Source organism: Odontesthes bonariensis, chromosome 1, assembly GCF_027942865.1.
Source record: "Odontesthes bonariensis isolate fOdoBon6 chromosome 1, fOdoBon6.hap1, whole genome shotgun sequence".
NCBI lineage: Eukaryota > Metazoa > Chordata > Actinopteri > Atheriniformes > Atherinopsidae > Odontesthes > Odontesthes bonariensis.
This window is the reverse complement of record NC_134506.1, coordinates 15,018,720-15,037,554: the sequence shown is the minus strand read 5'-3', so window position 1 is coordinate 15,037,554 and position 18,835 is coordinate 15,018,720. Positions and strand designations below refer to the sequence as shown.

At 40.0% G+C, this 18,835-nt stretch overlaps 1 protein-coding gene across 1 annotated transcript; it reads right to left on the bottom strand.

Annotated features, from left to right (window-relative positions):
- Positions 1–1,021: 1,021 nt before the first annotated feature.
- On the bottom strand, positions 1,022–14,015 carry scg3 (secretogranin III). The gene is made up of 12 exons (XM_075478454.1): positions 13,572–14,015; positions 12,926–12,978; positions 12,713–12,755; positions 12,319–12,534; positions 10,947–11,089; positions 10,469–10,612; positions 10,161–10,386; positions 9,760–9,876; positions 6,217–6,300; positions 5,193–5,303; positions 4,005–4,094; positions 1,022–1,907 (listed from the first exon to the last, which is right to left on the bottom strand). The coding sequence occupies exons 1-12, from the start codon at positions 13,672–13,674 to the stop codon at positions 1,789–1,791; spliced, it is 1,449 nt and encodes a 482-aa protein (XP_075334569.1). The 5' UTR covers positions 13,675–14,015; the 3' UTR covers positions 1,022–1,788.
- Between the last annotated feature and the right edge of the window lie 4,820 nt (positions 14,016–18,835).

The window sequence follows — 18,835 nt, the reverse complement described above, 5'->3', positions numbered from 1 at the left end:
GAGGATTCATCCCTCCCTATGACCTGTTGCCACTGATTCAATCAATCCACTTCTTGTGTCATTTGGCATAGCTCAGCCTTTTCTCCCCGTTTCCCTTCCTTAAGAACGGCTTCTTGGCAGCCACCCCTCCATGGAGACCATTTCCGATGAGGCTTCAGTGAACAGTAGATGGATCAACCAAAGGGGGCAGATGCACCTCTTAGTACCCGGGCCAAGTCTTTGTAGGATTTTTTTTCCCCCTGTTTTTTAAAACCATCTTTTTCAGAGACTGCTCATCTGCTGTAGATAGTTTTCAGGCCAGTCACTTCTTCTTTTGTCCTCGATTTGTCCAGTTTCCACAGATTTTTAAGGACGCACTGCACACCATGCTGAGATATTCTACCTTTTCAGCTAATAGCTCTTCAGGAAGCGCCTTGTTGGAGCAAAAATACTATTGTACGAACTGTGTAATGTTTGTCTTTTTTCGTAGAGAGAACTAAAGAAACGAGAATAAATTGCGTGTACAAGAAACTTCCTTTAGATATAATTTAGGATTGGTTCTTTGCTAAGTTGTCTGTAGTCGACACCGGCTCACCTCTTGAGATGGGTATCTTTTTTTTGTACGTGTGATCGATTCATAAGTCGGTGTTGAGCGACTTAACAAAAAAAAAAAAAAAAAAAACTCTGAGAATGGTCTGGTACAACAACTGGATTGAAAATGAGTGAAAAAGCAGCCAGCCAATGTCTAAATTAAAACTTTGAAAGATCTTCAGAAAGCCTGGAGAACTATTGCTCAAGACCACTGTAGGAAAATTACAATAACATATGCAAAAAAAAAAAAATAAATGAGGAGTGGCTCATTATTTCTGCACAGTGTATGGCATCTGACCCTGTGCATGTGTGAGTCAACAGGTGCCAACCTGGATGGGTTAAAAGCGGAGGACAAATTTCGTGTGTATGCATGTATGCATGACAATAAATCTGATCTCTCTTTTAATGTTATTTTAAACCCTGTTTTTGTTGTCAAAGTTCAGACCACAAGTAAAGAAAAGGCAATGCTTTAATTGCTCTTAGAACTTTAGGAAAAACTCACAAATATTTACAATTAAAAATACTTCATCTTTTGCCTCTACAGAGATGGAAACGTTTTAACTCTCACAGTAGAGACATGCAGAGAGTGTTGATGATTCAGACATTGCCCCCTAGTGGGCTACAGGTGAGTTACAGCAGAACGGAAGAGCGGAGTACAAGGTGCACAACCACAAATATATTGTATTTTTTTTGTTGAAGTAAAAAGCAAGAATATATTAAGATCTTACATAAACACTGGGAAAAATATAATAAGCTAAGACAGGTTACATATAATGAGTACAATTTGATAAAAGTGTTTGTTGCAAAAACATGTACTGGAAAGAATGATTATAACAAAGCTATAGCATCGTTCTCCCATAACATTAATTTCCCTCTGGAGTCAAGTTGGAGTAAATGGTAACGTGTGATGAGGACTATGTTACATAAAGTAGTCTGACACCTCAAGAAAAAATTGAACATGTTATTACTCTTCGATCTTGGTGTACAATTATAATCAGTTGAGAAAGGAATCACTTACGGAATACCTTTCAATTTTGACAGCAGTATTATTCAATTCTATCTCTTGGTACATTTTGGGAGTCTTTGAGAGGGTAAACCGGTTCTGCTAAGCAGATAGTCTAGAATACACAGTATATCATTTATCATCCTATGGGAAATAATTGTAAGTAGTCATGGTTTTGCAGTCCTGTGTTTTGGGCCAGGGGATGGGAGGTCTTATTACAGGCTGCTGTAGATCCTCTTGATGGTGTCGCCTTCATCTTTGGCGATGATGCCCTTCTCGATATATGAGTCCACCTGCTGGTCCATGAAATCCTTCAGCTTGGACAGGTCATAATCTGGAGATACAGCGAAAGATGGGTTTACACTCTGAGGCTCAGACAGGATGGTCGTGAGGATTTTATGGCTCGGAAAAAGCAGATGCTAAACTCTTGAGGCAGTGTCCTCTGAAGATGGCACACCCAAACAAGCTCCAAGAAGGATTAAGGTCAGAGCGTGTTTGTCTGATGCTGAGAACATTCAATATTTAATCATGCAATAAGAAGGTCATAGAGAAACATGATAACAGTTATTGTTCTTTCAATGACTTTCAAGTCCCAAATAAAACATTTCCATTTTGAAGTGCTATTTGTATTCACCTTGCCCTTGACAAGTCACTGTCATTGGACACCAGCGTGATGCGGCTATATTTAGACTACCTAACACTGTGTTATTAATCATTGTAGAATATTAGTTTCAGAGCAGGCAAAAAGCTGCAGCGACTCCTTTCAGTGCTCTAGCTGACTGTAGTGGCAACATTTATAGTTATGGAGTTCATTTCATAGCTTGAGAACACAGTTGCTGGTGCAACACATGACGTGTGAGGGATTAACAGAGTGGGATCACAAGCAACACCACTTCCTGCAATCTCTCGACTGTGAGAGGCCAAGATCCAAAACCAGGGTGTCGCCTCTGTGTCCATCTGCTCCTCTGGCTAATCTTTGTGGTGTGTAGGCGTATACACACACACACACACACACACACACACACACACACACACACACAGAGTTATATGAACTCATTAACACACAGACACGCAGTCTGCTGAGATCATCCTAATGGGTTCTTCTGGTAGAGTAAACATAATAAATGGCCCATCTCCCTTTCTGTTTCTATGACACTGTTTTCAGTTGAAAAGGCTTTTGTTTTCCTCCAGCTGTACTTTTCTCAGAAAAGAGAAAGAGAGCAAGGACGAGGACTTAAAGAGGAGCTTAATGTACTACATGGTGATTTAGAAAAGAGGGACCTAATGCTGTTTCATTTTTGTTGTATGGTGTCAGATTATGGGAAAACTGGATGACACTGTGTGTCTGTTCTAACGCCATTATGTCCCTGTCTCATTTCCCTGACAGGCAGGCGGATAGCCCCCTGTTGTCCCGGACAACCGTTCCGCACCCTTGAATGCTAATAAGGTGTCCTTTATAGGGCAAGGTTAAAGATGAGCTCCCGAACAAAACTTCCCTGCTGATCTGGCCTTCTACTCCCCTCCACTCTTCAGCACTATATTCTGAGTGTCAGTCAGTTTATGTTGCTGTTTTCTCCTTCTGCGTTTAAGATACAAACAAGAATCTGGGTCAGACTTTGTTTTTGTCTATAATCCATCCGTCTATAACTTCTTATCCTATTGTTCAGCTAGGATTAGACCGGGCCAGCTAACTTTAAGAGCATAGATCTCACCCAGATTGAACTGTTTTGTTTTCTTGTTAGAGATGTCCCACTGAGATCATCTCCAATAGATGAATGGCCTGGATGGTGAGAACTCATTAGCATTTCATTCTCCTCTGCTTAATTAAGCACCACTGGGCATTGATTTTACACAGTGGAGAGCCTGACTGTAGGCCTTCCCAGTTATATGAGTGCACTGCTGTGGGTGAAGCTACACTAGTTTTCACAGCTCTGCAGTATGGTGTAGTTTTCTGGGTCACATGCCGCTTCTTTACACATCCTGAGAATTACACTATAGGAAAGGCAGCAAATGTAAATACACACAAACAACTCCACTTCGGCTCTCTGTGTTACATCGGCGACTACATCTCTTTTTCACAGAGCAGCACATGATAACGATGAGAACCAGGTACAAGCGAGCTCTGTCATGGAACAAGGCAGCTGTATTACAAACAATTACGACAGGCTAATTAAGAATGATCCATATTCATGAGATCTGAAGTAATGCGTTTATCTCGGTTCCCCCCTCTTTTAAATTGCAAATTGGGGCTAAGAGGAGAGTCTTCAAATTTTCCGAGTTTGCAAATGAGGATGGTCTGTAGGTCTCACAACTCAGCAGAGATTTGGGAAGGAAGATCAGTTCAGAATGAATAAGCTATATATCCCCATGACACATTCAGGCCTGTATCTTGTTTCTTTCATCTATTTTTTAGTAAGGGAACATGTCTCACCATCTTTGCCTTCTTCTTTGTTGTGTTTCTTCAGCCACTCGATATTCTTCCTGATGGCCTCCAGATAAGTCTCTGACTTACCAGGCTGATCTGAAGTTAACAGAAAGAGAAAATGGGAGAACAGAATAATTTTAGAGATCATTTTATGCCTGAAAAAGACTTACTTTCTCTAAGGGACTGTAACACTTGCAAAAGCCTTGATTATACCAACTAGTAAGAAAGGACTATCTTAGATTTATCCGTTATTTACACCACAAAATTTTCCTAAAGCAAGACTTATGCTTCTTTTTGCACCACAGTAGCAATGAAAACAATAAGTAATAAGTAGCAATAAGACACATTGCTACTGGTTCAATAAAAAGCCCCAGTGTATAAGAAAAAATGGTAGACATAACATAAATCTGATATCTACTGTTTGAGAATCAGGTTTGCGACTATAGTTTAATCACAAATTAGATCTATATTCTGACATATACCCTAATGTTTCTGTAAATATTGTATAGTGCAAGTCAGTGCCACCTTTTAACAGAGACATAACCCAGAGCTTAGTTGATTTTATCAGTATTCCCCTCATCTTTTGCTGGAAAAACTATCTTGTGTTAATCCTGCTCTATGTTTAACTTTGCGTTTCCATTTTAATGTATCTCTTTGTATGTGTTTGTTTGTGTGGGTGGATTATATTGGTAAGTACGTGCCGTACAGTGGGCAGTGACACAGAATAAAAGAAGCTGTAACGAGCTTTCCGGTGAGTGTTATTAGACTGGCCTAGTTCAGAGACAAGCAGGGGCTTAGTGACTGGCCTGGACTACAGGGTGGTGGTTGTTTCCTATTAGCAATGCTGAGTAAAAACTAATTTTCCGAAATGGTATCGGCTACACTGCATTTACACATTTACATTTTAGGAAGACTAAAAGCCATTTTCGCTTCATTTAAGTGATGGGGTGAGAATTTGCTATAGTGATTTGTGAATCATGTATTTATTTGGGACATTTGGCACAAAACAAAACCGGAAAAAAAAAAACATGACGAAAAATACGAATGAAAATAAATCATGCATTTACATGGGCACGGCTTATCATTTGCGGGGGTCAAAATGGTAAAATTGTATCAAATCATTTTAGCTGGTTATCAAATCACGAAATAAATGTCATGTTTCTTCTGGTCATCAGGATTTGGTTGAGGACTGACTGGTCTCGGTTGATGGCTGCTCCTCTTTGGTCGAGTCTTTCAGATTCTCATATTCCTTCTGCATCTTAGCAGCTTCAGCTTTGGTGTTATCATCCTCATCAAAGTTTTTCCCTACAGCAAACAAACAAACAGTGCATATAGTGTTAAAAAAAGGGTTGTTTTGGATGCGGGTAAAGATACTTAGAGCAATAGTTCAGCATTTGCTCTCAGGCGAGCAGTTAAAGATTAATTCAGTACAGATTAAACAAACCATACAGTACGTAGCTTTGTATCCACACAGATATGTAGGTTTAATGTTCAACAATGGCAAATTACTTCTTTCTGGAGGGCTGTGTTCAGGACTATTTCCTGGTCAGAAGCATGGTGTGTTCATTTTGAACCTGGAAGTTGAAGTTTTTGAGTTTCCAATTGGAAAAACCTTACTGGAAAGCCTCCCCAAGTCATTTCCAAATCACAAAGTTGGCTGCCCAGTTTTAAAAAAAAAAGTGGCGATAGCTTCAGTAATGAATGTTTTAGCATTTTTGCTAGTTTGTCTCTTTTTATCTGTCACACACATAATAATGTCAAATCTCTGTCAGTGTACACGTTGCTTCATGTTAGTGTGCACAAAATACTGTGTAAAAATGCTGCAGTCAGCTTGTATCGCTAATAATAGGAGGGAGCACCTCAATGAGAAAATCATACTGGTTTTGTGGTATTGCAACTGGAACGTGTTCAACTTGGCTGAGATCCATTCATTTCCTGCCCAGAATTCTGATCTTTAAGGCAAACCAAATGCTGCAATAGCGTACAGATGGTGCGTTTCTCAAAAAAGATGAAAAAGACCTGAAAATATGCTGAAACTTTTATTCTTGATTAAATTATTCCCTTATATGCATGTAATAAAAACGCGATCAATCCACATTTCATGAATATCTTGTTCAGCCTGTCTGCTCATTTTTTTAATTGCCTCCTCTGATATTCAATAAAACACGATTTTATCGATGTTTGACATGTTCAAAGGAAAACTTGGGAGGCAGTTTACCGTTGAGTCCAATAAGGTCAGGAGTCCCGAGGGACTTGCCCAGCTTGTTCTTGGTCTGCATAGCTATCATAGCATCCAGGTTCTCTGCAGTTGGAAAAAAATACAGGACAAACATTTACTTCAGAATAAATTAGCATTGTGTTGTCAGTTCACTCTGCAGAGGATAAATGAAAACCTCTTGACCATTTGAAAGTCCCACGCTGTTCCTGTGTGACTCAGAGGGTTATTATCATTAAAAAGGGATTTCCATCTAATTAATGAAAAGAAGGTTCAGGAGAATCTCAATAATGCTAAACATTACCTTGTATTTTTCCACTGTCATTTCCAGTGATTATATTAGCTTCAAAGCAGTAATCTGTGTACAATTCAGATTTCACTGTCTCAAAACTGATTTTTTTTCTTCCTCAGATCCATTACCCTAAAATTGTCATCATTTGCTCTTAAACAACACACAAGAGTTACCTTTTAATTCTAAATCTTTGTATCTGTTTGGGAATTTGTTAGGTAATCCCCAGGACATGCTCTAACGATTACAGGGGTCATCATTGTGTTTTCATGTGGATTATGTAGGAGAACCAAAGAGATCACATGGCTCAATGGAACAACAAGTCCTCTCTGGATTAACAAAGGGGGTAAACATTCTGTTCATACTAAAGGATGCAGATGTTCTGCGGATACACACATCGAAGAGGTCAGTCAAAATCTCATCTTTCGTATCAAGTCCCCCATTCAGCCTATTCCCCCTATTTACAAGCATTTAAGACGTAGTTCATATCACACTGTAATGCAGCCACAAAAACCTTTCAAGTAATTATGAAATCATCCTCTCACGTGGAGAGTTATGTTTGCTTAATTAATGAGTTTTATAAACCATTTTTTTGTATGTTTCCTCACATAGTGAAGAAGCCCCTCTCCAGCTATAGTAAATGAGCAATTATTCTGTAGTAGACGAATATTCTTTAAACTGTAACATATTCTTTAGAGATTGTGGTCAAAGATTGCTTTGGGAGGTGAAAATGTGTCTTTAGATAGAACTGGAGCGGCAGCTGGTTATCACAATGTTATCAAAATCTGGTCCAGATGTTAATCCAGCTTTGCATGCTGGTCTGCATATTAGGTCAGAAGGACAACTAAGAGACGAGACAAACAGGAAGGCTTGATTTCATTGCTTGAAATGAGCATCAAGGAGGCTTGAAATTTCCTCTCTTGCATGTGCTCATTCCAGGCTTTTATTTCCTATTATCTAACAACCCCACTCTTCCTTGTACTTTCTATGTATACAGTCCACCCCCTCACACCTGTAGAAGCACAGTGGAAGCCCATTATTTTGTCCTCTTCCTCTGCCCACTCACACATGCATCATATTTCTTCCTCCCCCGCTCCGTTTCTCTGTATCTCTGTCTTGAGATCTGCATCACCCACTGGCAGATTAGAGTTGATTGACAGCTCTTTGTATTCAATGGTGTATCTCAGTGACGTACTGGGTGGAGGGTGGAGGCTGGGGAAAGGGCTTTAGTATGTTGCTAGGTGATGGCGGAATTCCACTTGATTATTTCCTCAGAACTTGCACAACATGAAGCCAGAGGTGTTGTCATGGAAACGTACATCTTGTTTAATGTTATAGGCCTGTTTATTTCCGGTGTGGAAAAGCAGGAATAGTCATTCGCTCCACTATGAGTGACAAAAATGGCCAGTTCCTGATATCTTTTGAGGGAGAATTGATTGATATCTTTATAAGCTACATACAGTAGGCCTACCTTAGTCAAATCACTGAACTGTGCTCTTGAAGCTGGATGTACTCGTTGTAATATATTCTAGTCTATGGTAAGATACATGCTGTATAGATTAAGAAGTGCTTTGTGTTTAAATGGGTGAATGTGGCTTGTGATGGAAAAATACTTTGAGTGGTCAACAAGTCTCGAAAAGCACAATGTAAATGTAGTCCATTTCAATCCAATCAATCCAAATGAGAGATTGGAAAAACAAGGAATATGAAGACATCATTGTACACTTTTGAGACTTATGATCTGCAGTCTCAGAACTATATACTTAAAACATGAATCAGCTATGACAATAACGCTTCAGCCTAATTTATAAAATTCTAGCTTTAGTGGACTTTTCCCTAATAAACTGGCCTTTTTCAAAAAATATTGGACCACATCTGCTCATCTGATTTTTAAGTACAACTCAGTCTCATCCCGAAAGAGGATTTCATCTCTTCTTTCTTATCTTTGGTCTAAGACTAGCTGTCATTTAAACAGAGAAAAAAAATATCATATTATCCAGAGGACGTGATGGGTCTGGGATTCCTTGAAGCTAACACAGAGAGATGACAGCTGTCCTTTACAGGTGGCTGACCTTTCCACTGACTATTGATGTGACAGCTGGCCCCTGATATTTATCTATCTGTGCAAGGTTAACACTCCACTGCATCAGCGGAGGGGAACATTAGCCCAGCAGAACACAATATGAATACACGAACAACACTCATATAACATGCCAAGATAAGGATCTGTGTGTACACATGGTGGGTAAAGCAGTGGATGTATTGATGCTTAAATCCTAAATCCCTTATCTCAATTTAAGCCACACATACACAAACCTGCACAACATGTTTAAAATCAGTCTGACATTATTATACGAGGTCCGTATGCAGTTATTGTTTGAATTGACTGGCAAACAAAGAGGATATGATAAAACAAGAGAATTGTGTTTTATTCTTTCAGATATGCACAAAAAGGGTCATGGGCTTTCTTATTAAGACATATAAAAATGGTTTCTTTCACACCAGCGTTCTAACTACAAAATAGTTTCAAACAGTCATTTGGAATGACAATTAAACCCATGACTGGTCAAACACAACACTCACATTTCTAAAGTTTAACTGCTTTATGGAGCCATAAGAACTTCTTATGCCAGAAGTCTTTTCTGAGTTTAGCTGAAAGTTGCTATCGGTTAACTACCGACTGATGTCTGAGTTAAGTTAAGTTAACATGAGTTAAATTTTGGGGAACTCAGAGGAAGAATTCAACAAAATTGTTTGCATAAACAGGAACTGCACAGGGCCCAAAACAGAACCCTGAGGGCACTCCACATGACAGGACTGGTGTCTCTGGCATGAATTGATTTAAAAAAACAGAAATGCCAGGTATCTAGAAATGTGCACAAACCTAGGATGGCTATAAATCAAGAATATCAATTAAGATTCTGAATACAACTAAAAGTAGAAATACTGTCTAATAAAATGAAAATCTAAACTTTCTAGGTATCTGCTCCCATCATATTTTCCCTAAAGTAAAGCAGTCTCAGTGGCCTCTGTAAAAAGTAGGATGAAATTTGTAAAAATGTTGCATGGCTCCATAGAAGAAGTGAGTTGCTTCGCTACCACTTTTCTGGGAATGTCTGGGGAAAGACTTTGAGTGACAAATATTTTATGAAACTACATTTCCCAAGAACAAGGATGGCCTGCCAAGCTGAAGATCTACAACATGATTGGATCATTACCCTGAGAGCAGACGGTGCTGATATTCTAGCATGTCTTACCCAGATATGACACCCCCTCCTCTGGCGTGATGGTGCCGTACTTCACCATCATCTTCACAAAATCAATCAGCGTCTTCATGATGGTAATCAGCGTCTCCCTCTCCTGTGTGTCCTGATCTGCAAAAGCAAAGCAAAGGATACATTTAAGATCATTATCTGACAATAGGAAATAATAAGTGTGTGCGTGTGTGTGAGTGAGTGTTGTTCATCTGCACTTTCCAAGATGTGTAAGAAACAAAGAAGGGGAAAAAAGCGCTGACTCATCCTTGAAAACAACATTACCATGACAACAATCTCAATTTAGCCCTGCTCTTTATTCTGAGGAGCTACTGCGTTTGGCTAAAAGATGCTGGGTTGTGATTTTAAATGTCACAGTGACCTCGACGTGTGTGTGTTTCCACCTGAATCGAGGCTTTTGAGCAGTCGGTAGAAGTTTGGGAAGTACTGCAGGTCCTGGAGCCCATCTTGAGGGCTCACCTCATTGCCCTCCTCCGTATCTGTCTCCCAGGTGTTGTCAGCCTTGTCCATGTCTTCCTCTACATCCCTGTCCACCGTGTCTTCAATCTCATCATCTTCTTCCACGTCCTCATCCTCATTGTAGCGCCGCCTTGGTGGCTCCCATTTGTCCTGGAAAGGACAGAGCTTTTGTTTTTTGCTGCTATCTTTCTTCATTCTTTAATCGCTGCTCTCATGACTTTACAGGCTGTACCTTGTCTGAATCCTGCTCTCCTCCAGTGTCTTCGTCATTGCTCTCAGTGTCCTCAATTTCATTGTTCTTGGCATTTTTGGTGATGAGATCCTGTAGAGCCTCAGCCACCTGGTATTCCAGAGTATCTGCCTGATTTTCTGTGATCTACGGAAAGGCACAGAGAAAAAAAAAGTTATCATCATAAGATGTAACAGAACAACAGTATAAAACTCTCGGTGTCACATACTGATCACCGTAACCAGGGGGTCTGTGTAAGGGTGCAATTAGGGCAACACCAAACTACTTATTGAGAGTCAAAAAAGTCATTCACAGTTGAAATGATGGATCAAAAAGTGATTTATACATCTCTGTATCTCCCAGTGAGGAAAAATGCTGTGCAGAGGGAGATAGAGAGAGGTCCTGTAGAGAAAATGTCATGCAGCATGCTGGGTTGAATTCAATATGAGCACCAGAGGGGGAGCGCGACCTCAGAGCTTACCAGCCCCAGTTTGAGCAGTTTGGAAACGATCCTGTCAAACACCCCTCTGTCATCTTCCTCATAGATTTTGTTGGCAATCTTCTGCACAATATCTTCAGCTGTCAGTGGAGTACCATCAATCTGGCGGAAGGTTTCCGGGTCATCTGCAAGGAAATCACAAATCTCATTAATACTTTTCCTCACAGGCTTGCAAGCTTTGTGCCTTTGTGGAGTATTGTTTGAATTCTTCATCTACTTGACTGAACATGCTTTTTGATTTGTGTCACATTGTCAGTTTCCATGAATATACTTAATGTTTTTTCTACCTCTATTATTAACAACAGTCTAAAAGATGATAGAAAACCCTTTCAGCACAGCATTTGGCACTCTTTTCTACACTGTCACTGCTTCTTTGTTCATTCATTGAACAATAAAATGCTAAATCTGTCTGTGCATGAATTCCTTCTTTCAATATTTGTCATATTCAGCCTACTTTATCTGCACTACTGAATTAGAAATGTACAACTGCAACAGCTTACATAGCAGCCCCCGCGGCTTCGCAAGTTTCAAACCTAACCCTAATATCAATAAGCAGAGTATATTTGCCTGTGTTGGCAAATTGATTCATAAGCTGTATACTGTATACTTTCTCCATCTATTTTTGCCTTACTTGAGACAATTTGAAATGTAATCTAGTGGCACTTGCCAAATGGAGATGAAGTGTAATCTGAAAAGCTTTGTGTCATTGCCGGTATGACTGCATGAGTCGAGGAAGTGTAGCACTCAGCGGTTTGTGCCTGAGTCACCTCACCTCAGAGAGAGCTTCATACCGATGATCAAATTACATGCAGTAAAACGTCTGCATATTTGATAAGATCTACTGAGACAAAACTGCACAAATTATTGTTTGGGGTATGAACTCTAAAATAACTGAAGGCCCGTGCTTTGGCCTGGGCATTGGTAGAAAATGGTCGTAATGTGGCTTCAGCAGCAGTCTTCCTCATCATTCCATATAGGCTTGGAGATGAGACAGTCATGGCCAGTATGATATTTAAAACGCCCCAGTGAAGTAATAAAAGAAGAAGGTGATACTGTAGCAGAGCATTAGCTTTTACAACCTCAGTGCCAGGGAGGGAGTGGATAATCTTTTTCTCCTGGATTCACGTGTTCTGTCTTTGACTCTTTCTATCTGTCTGTGCTTATCCCCATCACACGTGTTTCCTCTGCCTACTCTTTCTTAAAATGTCTGCCTGGTGGCCTGCCAGCCACAGACAGAAGCACGCAGCACGACGCCTGTGCTTGTTGATAGGGGTAAACAAGCAGAGGGACTGAGACCCCATTACATCTACCTAAGGAAAATGTGCATGTTGAGAGTGTGTACCTTGGTACTTACCATAGTCCATCCCGTTCTTGGTGGAGTCGTAGTCGTCAGCAAGACGTCGACTCTTGGTCGAATCTGATTCATCTGGAAGGTATTGATCCTCTTTGTTGACGAGAGCCTTGGAGGCCTCTTTTGACTTCTGGCCATCAGCCAGAGACTTTAGCATGGTAAAGTCATCGCTATCCTGCTCTGATTCTACATCCTTCGGGGCAGTGGGATGCTTGCTCTCTGCAAAGCAGCAGAAACAAACACACTAATGTTGACGATGGACACATCTCACATTTCCATGATTCTAGCTAGCTCTCAGTACAGTTGAGGTCTGTTTTACAGGAAAGGCTGCAACCTGAATCTGCTCAGTAGGAGGAAATAAAATCATCGATTGATTGGCAATGGGGTTTCCTCTTACCAGCTGACTGCACCGCAGCCTTCACGCTGACTGCCTCGGCAATCTGAGGAAATGACAAATATCAAACACATCATTTCCACTCAGGATATAAGCTCTGATTAATAACGTTTGCTGGGATAATACCCAGGTTGTTTGACAAGTGACCATAAAGCCCATTTGTCCGGATATTGGATGAGAAATTTAGCTATGAGGCATAGAGACAGTGGCGCTCACCTGCTCTTGTAGTGGTCTTTCTTCTGTCAGCTGTCTATTGTACACAGTTCTATCTGTAACAGAGAAAAAAAAATGTGATGTAAATTGTGGCCCAGATTTTTAAGGTTACAAATGTACATGGCAACTAACAATTCTAAGAAACTACACTTAGAAAAAACCATTTCAAATATTTTCGTATTTGAATTAAAGTCATTTGATTACATTTGAGCTTTCAGATTGATATGAAATTATGTGTTTCTGCTGTCCTAACTCTCCACCAGAGGCAAAGCTTAATCGGATTACCAAACAAAAGATTAAACTGTTGCGAAAATAGACAACCAGCGGCCTTAAGCGACGAGGCGCAGTTAAAAACACCGCCAGTCCCCGGGAGCTGAACTTTAAAGCCACTGCTTTTTTGCTCTATGATGTTTTCTCTGTAAACAGGTTTACAGCTGTATCCAAAGTGGAGCAATTAAAGCAGCATATAAAACACATTTTACACAAATTGTTACTTTTTGTTGTTCAACTTTAACATCACGTGTGCTGAAACCAGCGTTTAGAGACTTTGCGTGAACATATTTTATGGCATTTTAAATCAGGCCCGCTGTCCTTTTCCAAAAATACTTTTCATGCAGATGCTCCCTTGCCATCATTAATTTCAACTCACCATCCGTTGAGGCAGTAGGTGTGGGGTAGGCGGATATCTGGCTCACTACATTCAGGGCAAGAAGACAGAGAAGGACGAAACGGGAAACGTATTTTGTCGCCATACTGAAACAAGATGTTTCGGAGCGCACAGGAGTAACTTATCTCCTGGCTGTCTTACTGACCGACGTCCGATTCCCCCCTCCAGAGAGAGAAAAAAAAAAAGTGCTGAATGTGTGGACAGCTCCGCTCCGGCTGGCCACTGGTGCTGAAACTGCCGCGAAGGCTGCGCCTTGGGCACCCGCTCTGTCAGGCGTACCGGGCGGGGAGGGGCTGGGCAAATCTCCGCTGTACTCTGGAGCTGTTGACGCGCCGCGGTGCTGAAACCAGGTCACCTCTCTAATTAAAACCAGATAAGTAAGGAGGCTCTTCTAGCCCCGTGTGAGCTACAACATCACCTGCTGAAGCAGTAATAGAGCACACTACAACAAGACCTGCCCCCTCTTTCAATGTAGGGGAGGGGGGAGGGTGTGAACACTGTAGGAAGTGTCCACGTTTTACAGGCGCTTTGGAGAATTTCTTCATTTATGACCACGGAAAACATTATAGGAAGATTATCACCATCCTATTGATAATGATAATATCTCTTTGAATAGGCTTTAAATATAAAGCTGAATCGAAATAGTTAGTAAATATTTAAAACCATGAACCAATTGGTTTTTTTGTTTGTTTGTTTGTTTGTTTGTTTTTAGAAAAATCCTGCAAAAAATGCGAGGATGCATTGGAACCAAACATGTTGGATCATTGACTTACTACTCAACCCACTAAATATCAAATGTACAAGGAGACCCAAAAGAAAATACCGAGTTGGATTTTTTTTTGCAGCGTTTGAGCAGAAAAAAAGGTTTTGTGCGTCACACAAAACCTGCGTCATGTTTGTGGATCTTCCACTGCCCAGTCAACAGCAACCTTCATTAAAACGGTAATTAAGCACTTAAAGAAAGGGAAGATGTGGGCCCAGTTTTACGAGTGCTTTGCTTTCACAACCTCAGCCTGTTGTTAATCTGATGTAGGCGTGGGTGATTGTCTCCAAAGGATACATCTGTTGGTTTTTATGTTCACTTTCAAATGGCTTACTCAGCTTCCCAAATTGAGAATCAAATGATTTGATTTGAACGTTCTTTCATTCTTTAAAGAAAGAAGGACCATTCAAAGGAATAATCTCTTAAATTTGAAGTCTTTTAATATAGAAAACATCTTTAAGTAGGTGATCCCTCAAAAATTCAGTATGATGCATTTCAAAATTCTCTTGCAGAACAATACCTCACTGATGAATAAGGCCTTCACAGCAAGCTTTACTTAATAAGCAAGTCATTAGTGGCATTAAGGCGTATGATTTGGACCGTGTGCTATTGTAAATGTAAATCCTCTGGTTTATGAAAGCTTTACGAGAGATTAAGGTGCATATTGGTCAGTCGTTATGCAATTTCTCTTTCAGAAAAGTCATTTCACAGCAATCGTGTTTGTTATTTTGAATAAACTAAGATAATTTTTCACTTCATGTCCTCTGGATGGAGAGTAAATATTTCAATGTTGTGTACAAGCAGGTGATCCTCTCACCACACAGACTGAGAGAGTTGAAAATGAGGCTCATTGCTGACTGGATTTTGTGCCATTAGCGTGTATGTCTGTATGTGTGTGTGTGTGTGTGTCACATTGTCACAGTTCTGCTTGATCTTCTATTGTACTGGAAACAATACAACAGGTTCCTGCCACTATACTGTGTGATGACTCAATTGCCCGTTTTTCACAGATATGTTTGTCATCATTGGAAAAGGAAAGATGCTGCTTCAGTGAATTCATTTTATATACAGTACAACACTCAAAAAGAAGACTCTAAATTATGGACTGTGAAATAAATCAGTTACACACAGTCTATGCTCTATGTATGATATGTTATTTAATTATTCATGTTGGTTATTGTTTCATTCAGCTTTGTTCATGAAAGGATTCAGCACACAACATAAATATGAATATGAATATTGAATAGGTGCAACATGGTGCTTGGAAGACATATTCTTACATTGCAAAACAAGAGTCACACAGTTGAATAATATAACATCACATGGCCCCAAAACATTGACCACAAAGATGGTCCAGAGGTCCTTTCTCAGTACAGCACCACAAACCTCCTGTTTATATCATTATTCTGCTCAAATTTTATGTTGGATTGCAATGCGATATATGTGAATTCTGCGTTTGTTTCCTCCAAATACATCATCCATCATTATTAGATATCATTGGATATGCAGAGGCTTTAAAAAAAAGTCACATAAATGCTGCTCTGTCACTGCGCTCTGAGCAGTGCAGGATGGGATGTATGCCACTGTCTGTGGGATGACTGTACTTCCTGCTCTCTGCTTGCCTCAGCAGTCTAAAAAGACAGGAGTCTTGCCAACAACAGAGAGCTCTACACAAAATTGAAGTACAATAGCAGATGCTCAGGCTAGAAAGATCACTAACGGACGCCTCCAAGGAAGATCAAGCAATCATCTAGAAGTGGTGATAAGAGGATCATAAATGTGCAGCACTGCTCCTTTTCTTTATGTTGAATTCATTTGATTGCCTCACTGCTAATTGCTCATATTTGAGTTTTCTTATTTATTCTACAGTATCTGTGTGAGCTCAGTCTGCTGCCAAGAGTAGTGCACCACTGACACCTGGTGTGTAATGTGTGTAGTTACACTCATTGTCTAGGTTTCATTCAGAGGCATCCTGACAAAAATAAATAGAAACAGAACATAAAGGGAGAAAGTAAATGGGAGATTAAAGAGTTCATCTGCCAGCTGCAACCACAGAGATGAATACTAAAAAACGTTCAAACTTGTGATGCACACCCAAAAAATAAGCCTGCGACTGAACATTTGGTGGATCTCAGTTCTGATATCTAACATGTGTTCTTGGTCAGAGGTCTCTTTTATAAGCCATCAAACCATTTTACTCAATTTTACTTCCTGCTTACTGGTTAAATGGCTACACTTAATACTTTCATTCTCTCAACAAATGACCGACCTGTGTAGATTTTTAGAAATGATTTCCAAATCATACCCGCATTGATCAGTTAGTGAATGTGCTGCCATCATGTGTTCACTGAATGCATCACAGCTTGTGCAGTGACAAGACTTCTTGCCTGCTAAGCTTGTAAAACTGATATCACATACAAATGCACATAATGCAGTGGTGATTAGATCTTAACCATAGACCTGGGAACAGAAACACACAACAAATTCCCACACCATAAATTGCTCTGTCCGCACATTTGTGCACCGCTGACAAGATCAGAATCCGAATTTAAATCAAAATTGCCTTTATTGACATTGTAAGTGCAGACAACAAAATTGGAATTGTGACTCGATGGTCTAATCACAGAAACAGAGGAAACTGTCAAAAGCATAGGATACAAAATATTAACAACTAGATAATGAACAGAATAAGAATAATTATTGCACATAATCAAGTAAAGTGAGGGTAGATAGCAGGATGGGTGGATACCTTGTGTTTTTTCTTGTTTAATTTGTAAATTGGTTAATGGGAAAAGCTGCAGGAATGTTGGCCAACAAGGGGAGATCTTCAGATATGATGACCCCAAAGAGCTTGAAAGACTGCACTCTTTCCACACAAGCCTAGAGGGGGGAGATCTTATACTTCCTCCTGAAGTCCAATGTTAACTGCTTGGTCTTTGTGGTGTTCAGTGTCACGTTGTTAAAGGGATACTATGTAATTTCTTCCCCCATCTAGTGGTGCAATTTTATTTTTCAAATGAATGAATTTGCTCTGTAGTGCCTCGCGTTTTCAAATGTGCGTTGCAACTTCTTGTACTACGGCAGGCGGTATGTGTCAAGATACAAGAAGCTATGGCTTCAGACTCAAGGTCCATACAAACAAAAAGACATCAAGACACACAGTACAAAGGATTACATAACACACATACAATAACATTATAAATACAGATGACAAAGAACATGTCAGATAACATAAGTTGACATAGCCTTTGGTGTGCAAGCAATGCAATTAGTCATATTCCGGGAGTTACCGGAAGTGACATCGACGTAGTGTCAGCGTTAGCAGCAGTGTGTAGTTGCTATCTGGAAAGTGTTCTTTTAAATAAACTCCCGGTAAACTTACAAACTTTCTAATGCCTCGTTTTGTGAGTCAAGAGCCTATGTGTACTACGGCAGAAGTTTGGTAACAATCAATGCATTATTAGTGGGATAATTTACGAGATAAAATCTATTTACCATTAGCGCCAGTATTAAGCCATTCGGCGGACGTGACGTCAAAATGACGTCATTTCCGCTTGCAGGCCTGGTGTTGGGGAAAACGCGATTCGAAGTGCTTTATGTCCCTCTCGGCACTTCGTTGTTTTTCATAGACCGGAAGGACATGGCAGCCTCCATAGAGCTTACCTGCTCTATGTAGATACAGACAAGTTATTCTTCACTCAGGAGGATAATTGAGATTTTTGACAGAGATCATTTTACACCAATGAGGACTAATTTATGAATGAATGTGTTGATTTGAGCTAATAAATGACTTAATTTATTACATAGTGTCCCTTTAAGTTAACACCTGTATGAGAGTCTCTGTCAACTGACTCATCTTGTGACAAACCAGACGACGGTTGTGTTTTCAGCAAATATAAATGGGGTTGGTAAAGAGTGAACTGGTGCACAGTCATGGCTGTAAAGGGAGCAATGGTTGGGACTCAGCACACAGCCTTAGGGTACAATTGTACTAAATGTGATGGAGGAGGAGTGGTGGGGGCAGGTTTTGCCCTGCATTGGGCGGCTTTGAAGCATTGTAGTGAGAGAACACAAACCCTTAATTTATATGAAATTAGCACAGTTAAAATTTTGTTAATTTCAAATAAATAATAGAGGGTCTATCAATGCTTTATCATTACATTAGTTGTGGTGTAGAAGATGGAAGAGCAGTTTCAGAGTTTTCGGAATGTCTTTGAATACATTTTTTAAAAAGTTTCTGAGTGGGTGCATCTAAAAATGTACAATCAATTATAATCAGATGTTCTGAAAAGCCTTAAGGAGATGATTTCGATTAAGTGGTATGTCACTGTTCTGACGCACCAAAGGGCATCTTGGGCAGTAATTGGACAATTCCTCTTTCAGATGAGTCATTTCAAGTCCCAGTACTCATGTTTAAAAGGTGAACTCTTGGTTTCACGTCCTTTGGATGCAGAGTAAATATTTTTAATACTATTTAGTGGTA